Source organism: Suncus etruscus, chromosome 16 (assembly GCF_024139225.1).
Source record: "Suncus etruscus isolate mSunEtr1 chromosome 16, mSunEtr1.pri.cur, whole genome shotgun sequence".
Classification (NCBI taxonomy): domain Eukaryota; kingdom Metazoa; phylum Chordata; class Mammalia; order Eulipotyphla; family Soricidae; genus Suncus; species Suncus etruscus.
Genome location: NC_064863.1, coordinates 64,877,434 through 64,892,978, shown reverse-complemented (window position 1 = coordinate 64,892,978; position 15,545 = coordinate 64,877,434). Strand labels below are relative to the sequence as shown.

The 15,545-nt window shown below is 41.9% G+C and overlaps 1 protein-coding gene across 1 annotated transcript in view; it reads left to right on the top strand.

Moving 5' to 3' along the window:
* Positions 1-13,738, top strand: part of SDAD1 (SDA1 domain containing 1) — a 41,624-nt gene extending 27,886 nt beyond the window's left edge. The window contains 10 exon segments of the mRNA XM_049790251.1: positions 1,414-1,472; positions 2,674-2,750; positions 4,901-4,998; positions 5,099-5,175; positions 6,028-6,154; positions 8,732-8,826; positions 8,995-9,185; positions 9,295-9,379; positions 10,762-10,923; positions 12,529-13,738. Of these exon segments, the coding sequence (XP_049646208.1) occupies positions 1,414-1,472; positions 2,674-2,750; positions 4,901-4,998; positions 5,099-5,175; positions 6,028-6,154; positions 8,732-8,826; positions 8,995-9,185; positions 9,295-9,379; positions 10,762-10,923; positions 12,529-12,576 (1,019 nt within the window). The 3' untranslated portion in view covers positions 12,577-13,738.
* Positions 13,739-15,545: the final 1,807 nt, after the last annotated feature.

The following is a 15,545-nucleotide window of genomic DNA, read 5'->3' as shown; positions in this document are numbered from 1 at the left end:
ACTTCTCAGACAACCGCACTCCTATTTTGCTGGGTAGAAGAACAACCACACCTGTAAAAATCTGAGAGAGGTTAATAATAAAGACCCAAGGCAATATCTCACTGCTCAAAGGCAACTTTATTTGACTACAGCTCCTTCTTATATAGTGAAGGAGAAGGGGGCAGTACAAAGGTGATGTCAGTCATACTTTTGGCGCGAAGGCCCATACAAGGCAAGAATACATATCAGGTTACAAGGAACAAAGAAAGTAAATCATTCTCCAAATAAGGAAATGGACAGTGGGCTAGGAGGCAGGATTACCTGCAAGTCATGATGAACGTGCTGTTTCCATGGAAATTTCTTGTGACCTTCTAGCTGCATATCTAAACTTTTAACAGATATAAGGTGGGGGCAGTGTTCTTACAGAAATAATTTTGTACAGACAATGTAACATATACACATAATAACTGCCTTGTTGACTCCGGAATGTAGTTGAGGGAGTAAGACCTCATTTCTGGGAATGGTACCGGGCCGTGTTGCTCTCCTCCGGGCTAGAGTTAATTATATCCTGCAGCTGCACATTCCTTTCTCTTTAGCTCAAAAACTTACAGCAAGACTGCATGTAGCCTTTAGGTAAAAGGCTGGACTATGGCAGAAAGAACAGCAAAATGGCCTCAAACAAGTCACAGTCCCCAACATCATCTCATCTAATTAATCCTAACTTAAGTCCTGAAAGTTTGAAAAAGATTAAGGTCACTCAGCAAATAAATGGCGGATTAGAATTTGTCTCATTTTTGGTGGCATAGTCTGGTAAGAAGGTGGGAGCTAGCCCAGGAGTGCTCAGAATTTAATCCTGGCTATATGCCCAAGGTCACTCCTGGCAGTTTTGAGAGTATCGTGTTCTATTCTAGGGATAGGCCAGGTCAGTTGCGTGCAAAGTAGTGACACTTACTGGCACTCATCTTTATAAAGACTTTGTTCTTTACATATATTGCTCCTTTGAAAGAAATATATGTACATCTATATATGCATTATGTATCTATACATATATGTGTGTACATATACATATATGCATTTGTATTTGTTTGGTGATTTATATGCTTTTTACTGCATTGGACAAGAATTCTTTAAGAACCCAAGTTCTGTGCTTCACAGAACATCACACACAGCAAAAGATACAGTATTGCCTGTGCCAGACTGAAAGTAACTTTTCTAGATGGAAATCTTGAGGAAAAAGGAAGCAAAATAACAGGGAATTCTGGGATAAGTTCTAGCCAAGAAAGACAACTTGATGAGGTAGCATTTGAGCGAACTTGAAAGAAGGTAGAGACTAAAACTGTAGTCAGATGAGACTTGGAGTGCTGCTGTGTTTGCTGCTGTCTCAAGATGCAGAATGGCAAACTGACTGACCTTTCTGGTTTCTTACGTTTTCAGAAGTAACCAAGATCCTTCTGTTTGCTGCACAAGCATCTCATAACCTCGTGCCCCCAGAGGTGAGACTCTTCGACCTTCCTCCAGTCTGCATCTAGTGCATGTAGCATAGTGCTAGTGCTATGAAAGTAGCACTTGGTACCTTCTCCCACAGGGATATCCTCTGTTCCCATTCACCCCTTCTTCTTTTGTAGCCAAGAGGAGAGGCCCACAGAAGTTCAGTTACAGGAGAAGAAAGTTTGCTAGTGAAAGTGAACTTCATTTGGGGCAAACTATTGATAAAATTCTGATTCTTTTCAGATATTTTGTTTTGTTTTGTTTTTTTGGGGCCACACCTGGTGATGCTCAGGGGGTTACTCCTGGCTATGCACTCAGAAATTGCTCCTGGCTTGGGGGAGCATATGGGACACCAGGGGATCAAACCGTGGTCTGTCCTAGGCTAGTGCCAGCAAGGCAAACACCTTACTGCTCCGTGCCACCGCTCCAGCCCCCTCTTTTCTGATTTTATGCTAGGAAAGTAAAGCATATCAGTGATTTTGAAGTGCCTATTTTTCAATGTTTATTGATACTTTAATAAGACAGTGTTGGATTTTCTTGAACGAAAACAATTTTCTCTGATCCAAATTGAAAAATAAGATAAAGAACAGTGGGGCCGGGTGGTGGCGCTGGAGGTAAGGTGCCTGCCTTGCCTGCGCTAGCCTAGGACGGACCGTGGTTCGATCCCCCGGCGTCCCATATGGTCCCCCAAGAAGCCAGGAGCAACTTCTGAGCGCATAGCCAGGAGTAACCCCTGAGCGTCACAGGGTGTGGCCCAAAAACCAGAAAAAAAAAAAAAAAAGATAAAGAACAGTGGCATCTTACTGGAGGGTAGCCAGAAAGAAGGCCAAACTCCAAAGTGGTGTATTTTTGTCCCTGTGTTCCTCAAGGGATCCTTGAGCCTCAGTTGGAGTTCCTTGGCCTCCTGAGCTGATGGTTTAGTGCTTGGGCCCTGCATTGCCAGGGGCCACCAGAACCACCCCTGTGGGGTATATAATAAGTGAGGGTATAATAAGGGCTCTATGGCCACACCCAGAGATCATATAGTGCCAGGGATGGCAGCCAAGTTATACACAGAGCTGGGTATGTGCCTCTGTACTGTCCCCTGGTCCCTATGCCTTGTCTTGATTCCTATTTCCAGTAATTTGTCCTGTCATCTCTAGGATTCTAGTAGATTCAAGCATTTCCCCAGCATTCATCTTTTTTTTTCTTTTTCTTGCCACTTAGATCATTCAGTCCTTGCTTATGACTGTGGCCAACAATTTTGTTACTGACAAGAACTCTGGGGAAGTCATGACAGTAGGGTATGTAGAATTTGTTAACATTGTTAATGTGCTTACTTTGCTCTGTTACCGTGATGTCGGTTCTCAACTTGAGTATGGCTCCTATAGAAACAGTTTACATTCTTCTGACTCCTCAGAGGGTCTGATTTTTTGGTGTTTTGGGGTCATACCCAGTGGCACTCAGGGTTACTCCTGACTCTGCGCTTAGAAATTACTCCTGGCAGGCACTGAGGACCATATGAGATGCCAGGATTCAAACCACCATCCATCCTGGACCAGCTGCTTGCAAGGCAAATGCCCTACCACTGTGCTATCTCTCCAGCCCCTGATATATTTTATTTCTTGGCTGTGGGTACCATCCCCAGCCATAGTTGTGGGGTGAGGACAACTTCCAGTGGTGCTTGGGGACCATGTAGGGCAGGGGTCTCAAACTCACGGCCCGCGGGCCATTTGCGGCCCTCCGTACAACATTTTGTGGCCCGCAGCCGGCCTTCAAATATCGCAGTATTTGCGATTATTCACTACCGAATATTCGCAATTAAAATCGCATTAGTAAGAAAAAATCACATTAAACATTCGCATACCCCGAGCAGTTCCGTTCGGGGTATGCAAATGTTTAATGTGATTTTTTTCTTACGAATATTCAGTATTGCGAATATTCAGTAAGTGAATAATCATGAATACGTTGCGCCTAGCGCAGACGTCATTTCCGCTTCTCCTGCCCGCTGTCCCTTGTTTTTTGTGAAATCCCTTATGCGACCCTGCCTCACCCCGACTTTGCCTCCTGCGGCCCTCAGGTAAATTGAGTTTGAGACCCCTGATGTAGGGCCAGAGATCAAACTAGGGCCTCACGTAGGTAAGGCATTGGGTTCTTCCACTTGAGCCATATTCTTGGCCCCAACTTTATTTTATGTTATTGTCAAAATTTTGAGAAGACGGGTCAAAGAAAGGATATTTATCCTTCTAATCAACTTAGAGATCTTTTATTGAATGATTATTTGGCAATCTCATTGCTTTTCTTATGTCTCTTACCTGGAATTTGTACCTTCTCCTGGGACATGATTGAGTCACTCTTGAATCCTAAGGCAGTACATATTTTGATTAATTGGAAATCATTTAAAAAATACAAATATTGTTTTGTATGAATTCCTAATTTATACAAATAACTAAGCAAGCCCTGAAGATTTTTAACAGACCAAGTCTCTTCTCCACTTAAAATTGAGTGAGGGTCTGAACAGATAGATTAGTAGGTAAGGTTCTTGCCTTGCATGTGCCCAATCCAGGTTCAATCCCTGGCATCCCATATGATCAAGCACTACCAGGAGTAATTCCTGAGTACACACCTAGGAGTAATCTCTGAGCATCACTGGGTGTGACCCAAAAGAAAAAGGAAAAAGAAAAAAAAAATTGGGTTAATGATGCTCCATGATTTACTTAACAGAGAGGATGATTCCTTACTGAGAAGCAAAGAGAATGGCCCTAAATTGTCTGACATTAAAGCCCGTAGAAGCTGCCACCATCACCTGCTCTACCATTCTGAAGATTAGAGGCTTCTGCCTTAAAAAAAAACTCAATTTATGTTCCTTTTGGCCTGGTCTTTTTAGGAGAACTTGTTAGATTAAGCCACATAAGAGTACTGCTTGGTAATTTTCTTTTTAGGCCATACCTATAAACATTTAGGACTTACTCCTGGTGTTGTACTCTGAGATCATTCCTGGCAGTGTTTAGAAGGGATTGAACCAGGGTTAATTGAATGCAGAACAAGAGTCTTAATCCCTGTACTATCTTCTGTTTGGGATATTTTTGTTTTGTTTCTGTGCCATACCTGTCAATACTCAGGGGCTACTCTGGCTTTTTACTTAGGGGACCACATGTTGCCAAGGATCCAATTCAGGGTTTCCTGTATACAAAGCTTACACTCCAATTTATTGAGTTATCTCATTGGCTCTGTTTGAGGTGTTTTTTTTCAGGCCACACCCATTTGATGGTCAGGGGTTACTCCTGGCTAAGCGCACAGAAATTGCCCCTGGCTTGTGGGGACCATATGGGACACCGGGGGATCGAACCGTGGTCCTTTCCTTGGCTAGCGCTTGCAAGGCAGACACCTTACCTTTAGTGCCACCTCGCCGGCCCCCTGTTTGAGATTTTTAAATTAATCTTTCCTCTTTTAGAATCAATGCTATTAAAGAGATAACTGCTCGATGTCCTCTAGCCATGACCGAAGAACTTCTCCAAGACCTGGCTCAGTATAAAACACATAAAGATAAGAGTAAGTTATATTACTTGTTTTCTATAGACTAAGAAATGTGCTGCTGTCTTTAATCTCAATAGACTGTCTGGAGTTTCTGATTTAAGGTGTTGTTTTACAGATGTGATGATGTCTGCTAGAACTTTGATTCAGCTCTTCCGAACACTGAATCCTAAGATGTTACAGAAGAAATTCCGGGTAGGAGAAGTTTGCTTTTAAAGCAGTTCATCTGAAGCAGTAGTTTTCAGCCACTGGCCTGCTATGTAAAAAGGTTGAAAAACACTCATGTGAAGGTTGTAGTCTCTGAAAGTGGAGAGTAATTCCTGTAGTGTGGGTTTTAGAACTTATGATGCTTCTATTGCAAGTATTGTAAGCAGGCATAGTTTTATCCTTTAAGCGCAGAATACCATTACCTTAAGTAACTTGTATTTGCTAATTTTACTCACTGAAAATTGAGCCTTACAGACCATAGCTGAGTGGTCATACTCCACAGTCATGTTTGTGTGTGACCTTTGACCATTCCATAAGGATTAGAAAGGGAATAGCATAAACACTTAAGGCAATTTCCCCCTAATAATTGCCTATTTCCTGATCTGGAACAAAATAGAATGAAAGTTTAGGTAGAATTCTGGTTGAGGGAACAAAGGCATAAAAGAGCTTTTTTTGTGTGGGGAAGGGGTTTGGGTCACACCCGGCGGCACTCAGGAGTTACTCCTGATTCTGTACTCAGAAGTCACTCCTGTGGCAGGCTAAGGGTGCATATAGGACACCAGGACTTGAACCTGGGTCCGTCCTGTGTTGAACGCATGCAGGGCAAACGCCTTTCCACTGTGCTATCACTCCAGCCCCATAAAAGAGCATTTTTTGTTTGTATATTGAACATTGTTGTTTGGTTATTTTTCTTTTATTCTAAATTCTAAACCTATGTATGTGAAGAGATACACTTTACTTAGTTATGAGTTCTTCTTCTCATATAATCCTTATATCTAGAGCCTCCTCAAAAGTATATACTCTAAAGCACCTTATTAAAAACAATTTACTTTTCTTTAGGGTAAACCAACAGAAGCCTCCGTAGAAGCAAGAGTACAAGAATATGGAGAACTAGATGCAAAAGATTACATTCCAGGAGCAGAAGTTCTGGAAGTTGAAAAAGAAGAGAGTTCTGAAAACGATGAAGGTTTCATTTATTTCACAATTATTCAAGATTCTTTCACAATTAATCATTTATTAGTTTTGACCTTGAAATCTGACTAATCTTGCAATTTGATTCAGCAGATATTTACTGAGCACTGACTACATGCCAAGTACTGTTTTTAGCACTGAGAATCAAGTAGGCATGGTTTCAGTACTTAGGAAATATACTCTGTAGTATAAAACAGTGTTTTTTAATACCTCATCATCCTTGATTGCCATCTAGAATCCAGTTGGGAGACTAAAGACTTTAATAGGTATACAAAGATTGCATGCAGACCACTGGTGTAGAAGATGGCTTCTACAATTTCTTCAGAATGATTATTATTTGTCACAGGTGCTCTTGACACTTGGAAAAGATAATGATCTTTGTTTATTTAGAAAAGATAGTAAAGGGGCCAGAATAGTAGTGCAGTTGGTAGGATGTTTGCCTTCCAGGTAGCTGGTCTGGGTTAGATTTCCAGCACCTCATATGGTTCCACAAACCCACCAGGTATAATCCCTGTGTACAGAGCCTGGAGCAAATCCTGAGCAATGCTGGGTGTGGTCCAGAATTTGGGGTGGGGGGGAGTGGCAGAGCAATGGCATAGGCAGTAGGGCATCTGCCTTGCATGTGCTAAACTGGGACAGACTTCAGTTCCATCCCCGGCATCCCATATGGTCCCCCAAGCCAGGAGTGATTTCTGAGTGCATATCTAAGAGTGATCCCTGAGCGTCACTGGGTGACGCTCCAAAACAACAAAACAAACAAAAAAAATTTTTTTGTCCCTAAACCAAAAAAAAAAATTATGAAGATTAGTCCTCAATAATTAGTCCTTTCCACAATCTTCTTTTTTCTTTTTTCTTTTTTTTTTTTTTTTTTTTTGGTTTTTGGTTTTTGGGTCACACCCAGCAGCACTCAGGGGTTACTCCTGGCTCCAGGCTCAGAAATCACTCCTGGCAGGCTCAGGAGAGACCATATGGGATGCTGGGATTCGAACCAATGACCTTCTGCGTACAAGGCAAACGCTTTACCTCCATGCCATCTCTACGGCTTCCCTTAACCATCTTCTAAACTCTTAAGGAGAATGCTTCTAGGGCCGGAGAGATAGCATGGAGGTAAGGCGTTTGCCTTTCATGCAGAAGGTCATCGGTTTGAATCCCGGCATCCCATATGGTCCCTCGTGCCTGCCAGGAGCAATTTCTGAGCATGGAGCCAGGAGTAACCCCTGAGCACTGCCGGGTGTGACCCAAAAACCACAAAAAAAAAAAAGAAGAATGCTTCTTGGGGCCAGCGAGGTAGCGCTAGAGGTAAGGTGTCTGCCTTGCAAGCGCTAGCCAAGGAAGGCCCGCGGTTTGATCCCCCAGAGTCCCATATGGTCCCCCCAAGCCAGGGGCAATTTCTGAGCGCTTAGCCAGGAGTAACCCCTGAGCATCTAAGGGGTGTGGCCAAAAAAAAAAAGAAGAATGCTTCTTGAAGTTGTGGCAGATTACTTGAGGAATTCCATCCTGATTTCCAAGGTTAACCTTGACTATATTCATTGCTAAAGTCATGTCTTCTCCCTGCCACTTCATAATTCCAGCAAAATTTTCTTATGTACTACCTATGAGTCAGCCACTGTGAATGCAGAGATGAAGACTTTTATTAAGCAATTGAGTATTAACATAATTCTGGTGGCAGTAGAGCCTACCTATCATTTGAGAAAAGTTAGATCTGCCACAGGTTAAAAATCAACCTCTGGGAGATGTATTTGAGCCAGATCTTAAATCAATGAGAAATGGTTTAATAGTGAAGACTTCACAGGCCAAAAGAACCAGATCTGAAGGATTTAGGAAATCTTTTCAATGTAGAATATAGGGTGGAGAACAGCAAGTTGTTAGACTAGATTTAAAGTTGGGGCCTGATCATGAGCACTTGTGTTGGGACTTTGTCCTCTGAAATCCAGGTGGCCATTGAAAACTTGCAAGTCTCTGTGATCTTGAAAATTCTGATGGCTCCTTTAAGAACTTCAGTGCCTCTTTTGTGGATGCATAGGGAGGAATTTCTCTCCCCTCTCCCCCCAGGGCCCTGAAGACCAGCCTGGTGTGGGGGGATATCAGTCCCCTGGACTAAGTGGTCAGCCCAGGGGGCCTATGCAGTGCCTCTTTTATAAGGTGTCTATCTTCAAACTTCTTTCATATCCAAAATCGATTGTCTAGGTTCTCTGTATGACTTTCTAACTAGTTTCTAAGAAACACATATTTTAAAAAGTAAGATATTTGCTCTGTTCCCTAGAATATACAAAATGGAATTTGATAAACACATTTGGTTTGGTGGAATGAAATAGGAAATTTTAATCTGGAGTTTCTTCTATTCCTGTTTTATTAAGTAATGAGTGTCAGGAAAAGGGATTGTTATGTTTGGACTCATGACAGATATCTGAGATATTTGGTCAGTGCTCATTAAATCAGTTGAGTCAATATGACTTACTTAATAAATATTGCGGACTTCTGGGTCAGCAGGGTATCAGACCAAGGTTTCATTGACTTACTTTCCTTTGCCACCATAAAGCTGGAGAACTGATCTCGTGCCTGTCTCCTACAGATGGCTGGGAAAGCGCCAGTCTCAGTGAAGAGGATGACAGCGATGGGGAGTGGGTTGATGTACACCACTCCTCTGATGAGGACCAGCAAGAAATTGTAAGTCCTGATGCTTTGCTTGTACCTGGGCACCATTTCTATGTTTATTACTACTTCATTGTTCATAATATATATTATGAACATTACAGTGTTCATTACAGCATGCTGGGCTTTGTTGGCCTCTCACTTAAACTTGTAACTATTGAGCCTTTGTTGTTTGCTCCTAAGGCCAATAAGCTAAACAGCATGCCCATGGAGGAGCGGAAAGCCAGAGCCGCGGTTGTCAGCACTAGCCGAGTTTTGACACAAGAAGACTTTCAGAAGATCCGCATAGCCCAAATGAGAAAGGAACTGGATGCGGCCCCTGGGAAAGCCCCAAAGAGGAAATATATTGAAATAGACAGTGATGAGGAGTCCAGGTAGAGTGAGAACCCCTGTGCCCTGGACTTCAGTGTATTCACATGGTAATGAAAACACTAGGCAAAGGGATTCTGCTCTCATTTCACACCCTGCTTTTTTTTTCTTTAGGGGTGAGCTACTTTCTCTTCGGGATATTGAAAGACTTCATAAAAAACCCAAGTCTGACAAGGAGACAAGACTAGCAACTGCAATGGTGAGATCTAATCTACTTAATTAGAGTAATTTAAATAGTCAGTACACAAAGTAAAAATTCTGTATAGCTACAGAATGGCAGTACCTCCATCTTGTAAATGAAGTTATAATTATTCTATAGAAGAACTAAGTGAGTTTTATCAAGCCATAGCAGCCGTATAACACAGAAAGCCATTCTTACATGGTCTTCCACTAGGGACTACATGTGTCAAAGCTAGTAGAAAAGCAGGGGAAGGTTTAACATTATTCATGAAAAGCTAAAGACAGCTGAATACTTCTGCCATTTTCAACTTCATTTTCTTTTTTTTCTTTTTTTTTTTTTTTTTTTTTTGGTTTTTGGGCTACACCCGGCGGTGTTCAGGGGTTACTCCTGGCTGGCTGCTCAGAAATAGCTCCTGGCAGGCACGGGGACCATATGGGATACCGGGATTCGAACCAACCACCTTTGGTCCTGGATCGGCTGCTTGCAAGGCAAACGCCGCTGTGCTATCTCTCCGGGCCTTCAGCTTCATTTTCTATGCCATAACCTCCAAATATTCACCCTCCTGTTATTGACCCACCATCACCCACTGCATCCTAAATGCACTGAGACCTATGTAGATCAATAGTTTTCAGCCACCGTTTTAGTGCTGGTCCGATACCACGAGTCTTCAGCTTCCATAAGTGGAAGAATATGATATGATAAATATTTGATGGTAATGTATCAAAACTTTATTTTAAAGAAAAAAAATGAAACTTACAAAGAAGAAAATACAGATATGAGGTATTGAATGAGATGAGTTTGGGGGTTATAACCCACAGTTTAAGAAACTAGGACTTGAGGCCGGAGAGATAGCATAGCAGCATTTACCTTACCAGCAGCCCATCCAGGACCTAAGGTGGTTGGTTCGAATCCCGGTGTCCCATATGGTCCCCCGTGCTTGCCAGGAGCTATTTCTGAGCAGACAGCCAGGAGTAACCCCTGAGCACCGCTGGGTGTGGCCCAAAACCCAAAAAAGAAAAAAAAAAGGAAACTAGGACTTGAGGCCGGAGTGATAGCACAGCGGGTGGATATTTGCCTTAACACATAGCCAACCTGGGTTCAACCTGAGTTCCCAGAGGGGGTCCCCCAAGACTGCCTGGAGTAATTTCTGAGCCAGAAGTAATTTACAGAGCCAGAAGTAAATCTTGAGTGCTGCTCCTGTGTGTGGCCCCAAAACCAAAATAATCATCATCATCTAAGGTTTATCTGACAGTGGTTTCTCACTGGTTATTGGTGCACAGGTATACAAGGTTGAAAACCATTGGCTTAGATCAGTTCTTCTCAAATAGTGGGGCGCGCTTAGATATTTCATAAAGTGTATTATTGTTTAAAAGGAAGCATCAATCTTTTTGTGCTGATAGGCTGGAAAGACAGACCGAAAAGAATTTGTGAGGAAGAAAACCAAAATGAATCCATTTTCTAGTTCCACAAATAAAGAGAAGAAAAAACAGAAGAACTTCATGATGATGAGATATAGCCAAAATGTCCGGTCCAAAAATAAACGTTCTTTCCGAGATAAACAGGTGAGTTCATTTTGAAGCTTGGTTGTCCAGAGCAGTACTGGCCTTTGAAAAACCTGTGTAAATCTTGCTTAAAATTCAGCTTTGTGGGGCCTGGAGCGGTGGTGCAAGCAGTAGGGCATTTATTTGTCTTGCACATACTAACCTAGGACAGATTGCAGTTCGATCCCCCAGTGTCCCATATGGTCCTCCAAGCCAGGAGCAATTTCTGAGTGCATAGCCAGGAGTAAACCCCTGAGCATCACCGGGCGTGGCCCAAGAAGCAAAAAAATGTTGGGGACTGACTTGTTTGAGGACATTTTGCTGTTCTCTCTGCCATAGCCCAGCTTTTCACCTAAAAGCAATATGCAGTCTTGCTGTAAAATTTTGAGCTAAGAGAAAAGAATGTACAGCTGCAGGACATAATTTAGCTCTTAGCCCGGAGGAGAGTAAAAACTGCCTGGTACAGTTATCAGAAACTAGGCCCCATTCCTTAAGACCACATTCCGGAGTAATTTAGGCTGTTATCAATAAGTATATGCTATATTGTCTGTTCAAGATCACTTAGGCAAGCACATATTGCACCATTTCCTGATAGTCAAGCAATTAGGAATGCAGCTAGTAGGACACTAGCTTTGTGGCACTACATTCCCCTGAGCACTCCAATAACAACTGCCTGCAGTAAATGATAGTTCAGTGGGCTTTACATTGTAGAGGCCTGATTCAATGCCTTGCGTGGTCTAAGAGAGGTCCTAGAGCATAGCCAAATATGCTGCTAAAACAATAGCAAACAAAAACAAATTAGCATCTCAGTTTATGTAGTTAGTTAAAAAGCTTAAAGTAGTTGAATCCAATACTTTTATATACCTCCAATGCAAAATAATTAAAGAAACAAGTTACAGTTCCAATAATTGGGACATATACTTCTGTCTTAAACTACAACTTGCAGTGTGCCCATTTCTGAATTAGTTTCTTCAAATTTGGTTCATAGTTATCTTAAATTTTCACTAATGCTGGGTGCCGTGTAAAGTTTTGTTAGGTGAGGAGTTGGGTCACAGGTCTGTAGTGCATGACTGCTATGCTTTAGGGCTCTCAAGTTGGATCCCTGGCACCACTTGGCTTCTGGAGACCATTGTATGTGACTCTTAGATTTACTGATCATTGGGGATTATTTGGGGGAAAGCAAAATAGAATATATATGTAAATGTTTTGTATATGCTTTGTTTAGTAGAGTATCTTAGAGAAGTGATTGTAAAGAAAAGCAAAATGTTACTTGTTTAATTTAGGTGATGTGTCTTAACAATAGGGCTAAAATATTAAACCAGTATTAATTATTCTTGCAAACAGTGACATTCCAATGTGCATACTACAACTTATCGTATTTTGAAATTTTGTCCATGGGGTAGGAACGTACAGATAAACACTTCACTTTTTTCCTGTCAGTGAGGAGGCCCCAATGTGGAGCCAGATTCAATCTGTTACTGAGTGTATTTCACTAATTGTAGTTCTTCATGATTTGCTGACCTAAGAGATTCCATTTTTCTTACCTCCAGGTGACCCAATTAGGATTAATAGTATAGATGAAGTACCCAGGTTTTGATTTTTTTTTCTCCCTTCTTTACCTTTCAGCTGGCACTTCGCGATGCACTTCTGAGGAAGAGAAAAAGAATGAAGTGATCTCCAACTAACTTTTTCTTTCCAATGGGAAGGCTACATATGAGCTATTACTGTGAAAATTAATAACCAGTAATGTTTGTTTACATTAAAAAGTCCAGACACACTGTACTATGAAAACCCAGAAAACTTGGTAGCATTTGATGCTTTTATTTTGGACCTGGTTAGTGGTAGGAGGCTTGAAATCGGAAAGTAGTGGTAGTGTAAAAATTATTTACATTTAGTTTTTTTGCAGAAAGTGAAGTGCCTTCTCGTCACTGAAGTGAGAAATGAATGAGCTGTAAACTGTGTGTGTGTGTGTGTGTGTGTGTGTGTGTGTGTTTCACAGGACCATCTAAATAGTTCTATGATGACCGGTTCTTGTGAACCTGACATGTCCTGTGGGATTGTGTAACTTGCAGATTAACTGCAGGGGGTAGGAATTAGGTATTTTTAAACCAAGCAAGGAATGTTATAGGAGTAAGGTTCTCATAAATAGGCTTACCTGTTGCAGACGAAGTCTCTACTGCATAGATTTTGTAAGCATTTTAGTTTTTTAGTTTATCCTTAAGAGTTTAATATTTTTCAAATGCCCTGTACAGTCTCTGCATTTAAGACCTCAATTTTTAAATTGCCTCAAGTGTATATAGTAATATTGAGGTATCTTTCATTCACCACTTGGTTCCCCTCTCTTCCATTGATGTTAGTTCCCCCAGTTTCCCTTCACCCTCTAATTAATTGTCTAAGCTCATTTGTCTTAATTAGTAGGTTATTGTGAGGGGAGAAGGGGTCTGAGCTGCACTTTGCAGTTTTCAGGAATACTCCCTGCTCAGTGCTTAAGGAATACATTCTCCTTTCAGTGCTCAGAGTACCATGCAGCTCCACCATCAAACTTGGGCCATCCCCACAAGAGCATGCACAACCCATTAAGTCATCTTCATGGCCTGACAAAAGGTTTCTAGTGTCATAAAGCACTCTTTCTTGGTCCAGAGAGTTAGTTCAGCAGGTAAAGTATTTGTCTTGCTTGCAGCTGTCCCAGGTTCAATTTCTGGCACCACATGTGGGCCCCTGAGCACTGCTATGAATGAAGCCTAAAACACAGTCAGGAGTAAACCCTGATTAGGCACAGCCAAATATGGTCCAAAACTCCAGAGTAAATAAATAAACTTATTTAAGAGTACTCTTTTAAGTATTGAGAGTTGAGTGCAGGCCCAAGAATAAATTTCAGGGAATATGAGAGCTGTGGCCACTTTATCTGTACATTTTTGCATTTGGAAATAGTTTGATGCAGAGCTGGAGAAATAGCATGGAGGTAAGCTGTCACTTAAGAGTAAAAGACAATTTCATATGTTCTTTATTAGGAAGAGATCTCTAAACTCACTGAATTAAAACCATAGTGGTTTTATTTTTATTAAGTTAGAGTTCAAATTCAGTTTTACTTTAATAAGTCAAACTTGAGTGTGTAATTTGATGAACACAAATTACATCTCATCTCATTGGCCTAGTGAGATGAGCTGTTGGAGGAGGTAACCATCAGCAAGTATGATGCTTCACAGAAAGTATCAGAGGCAAATTTGAACATTTTTTGAACTTGGTTTCTTCATGTCTGTAAGTCTAGAGGTATAAGTAAAATTTGGAATATAACAATGGCTAAAGTCCTTAGCTTTGTTTCTTGAAACGTGATGGTCTCTGGAAATTTTGTCCTATCTTGACTTTCTCCTTGTCTTAGCTGTAATAGGCCACAGACTTTATGTTTTGTCCTTTTTCCTCTGCTGTGCCTTCACCATGCTTTGAACTTTATATGTAAGAAAAGACCTTAATAAAGTTACTATCTTTATTTCTTTAATTCTGTTAATCATTTCTGTCTGGTTCCTTCTAAGAATGGATCCCTTGCTTTCTTGGAGCTGGGAGTCTAGCAGGAGGAGGTTTGGCAGGCCCCTGCCATGCCGGGGGTCTGCTTGACCAGGCCTAGTGGGGGTGCGGGACTTGGGTAACCCCAGCACCCCTCTACCGCCTTGCTCCAGATCTCCAGGGCTTTCCCGGGCCACATGCCTGGGCAAGCCGGTGAGTTGGGTCCCTTGGTGGAGCTTGAAGGTACCCTAGGCCTTCCCCCATTATCCATTCAGCTCCTTAGGGAGGGTCTGGGTGGGGCTCTGAACTTCTGGCCTCCCAGCTTCTTAAAGGATCTCTCCTTTCTTGGAGCCGGGAGTCTAGCAGGAGGAGGTTTGGCAGGCCCCTGCCATGCCGGAGGTCTGCTTGACCAGGCCTAGTGGGGGTGCGGGACTTGGGTAACCCCAGCACCCCTCTACCGCCTTGCTCCAGATCTCCAGGGCTTTCCCGGGCCACATGCCTGGGCAAGCCGGTGAGTTGGGTCCCTTGGTGGAGCTTGAAGGTACCCTAGGCCTTCCCCCATTATCCATTCAGCTCCTTAGGGAGGGTCTGGGTAGGGCTCTGAACTTCTGACCTCCCAGCTTCTTGAAGTCACTGGTAATCTCTGTCCAGTCTATATTTTCAGCAAAGAAACATTAATAGTACTCACACAAGAAACATTAATAGTACTCACACAAGAAACATTAATAGTACTCACACAAGAAACATTAATAGTACTCACTATCATTGAATTACGTTTTTATATATGCAAAATGTCCATTTTGTACTCTGCCCTTTTGCATACCCCTTCATAAGTTCATATTTCTCTTTAACTTCTTTAATTCCTATCATCATTACTCCTCATTTACCCTTTCTAACTTAAGTATGGTGCCCTGGAGTTAACACCCACCCAACTATTTTAAAAGGCATAAAAAAGACACTTATGTTTTCAACATTTTATGGGTGTTTTCTTTGATGTCTATAAACTTTTGCTGAATATTTTCTTATACAGTGACGATCCCCCCCCCATGTTTTTTATTTTCTCTTTGTGAACTGCTCAATATGGAATTTGGTGTGAAAGAATCCCTCAGTTTAATACTTATGTTTGAACCAAGTCATGGGTC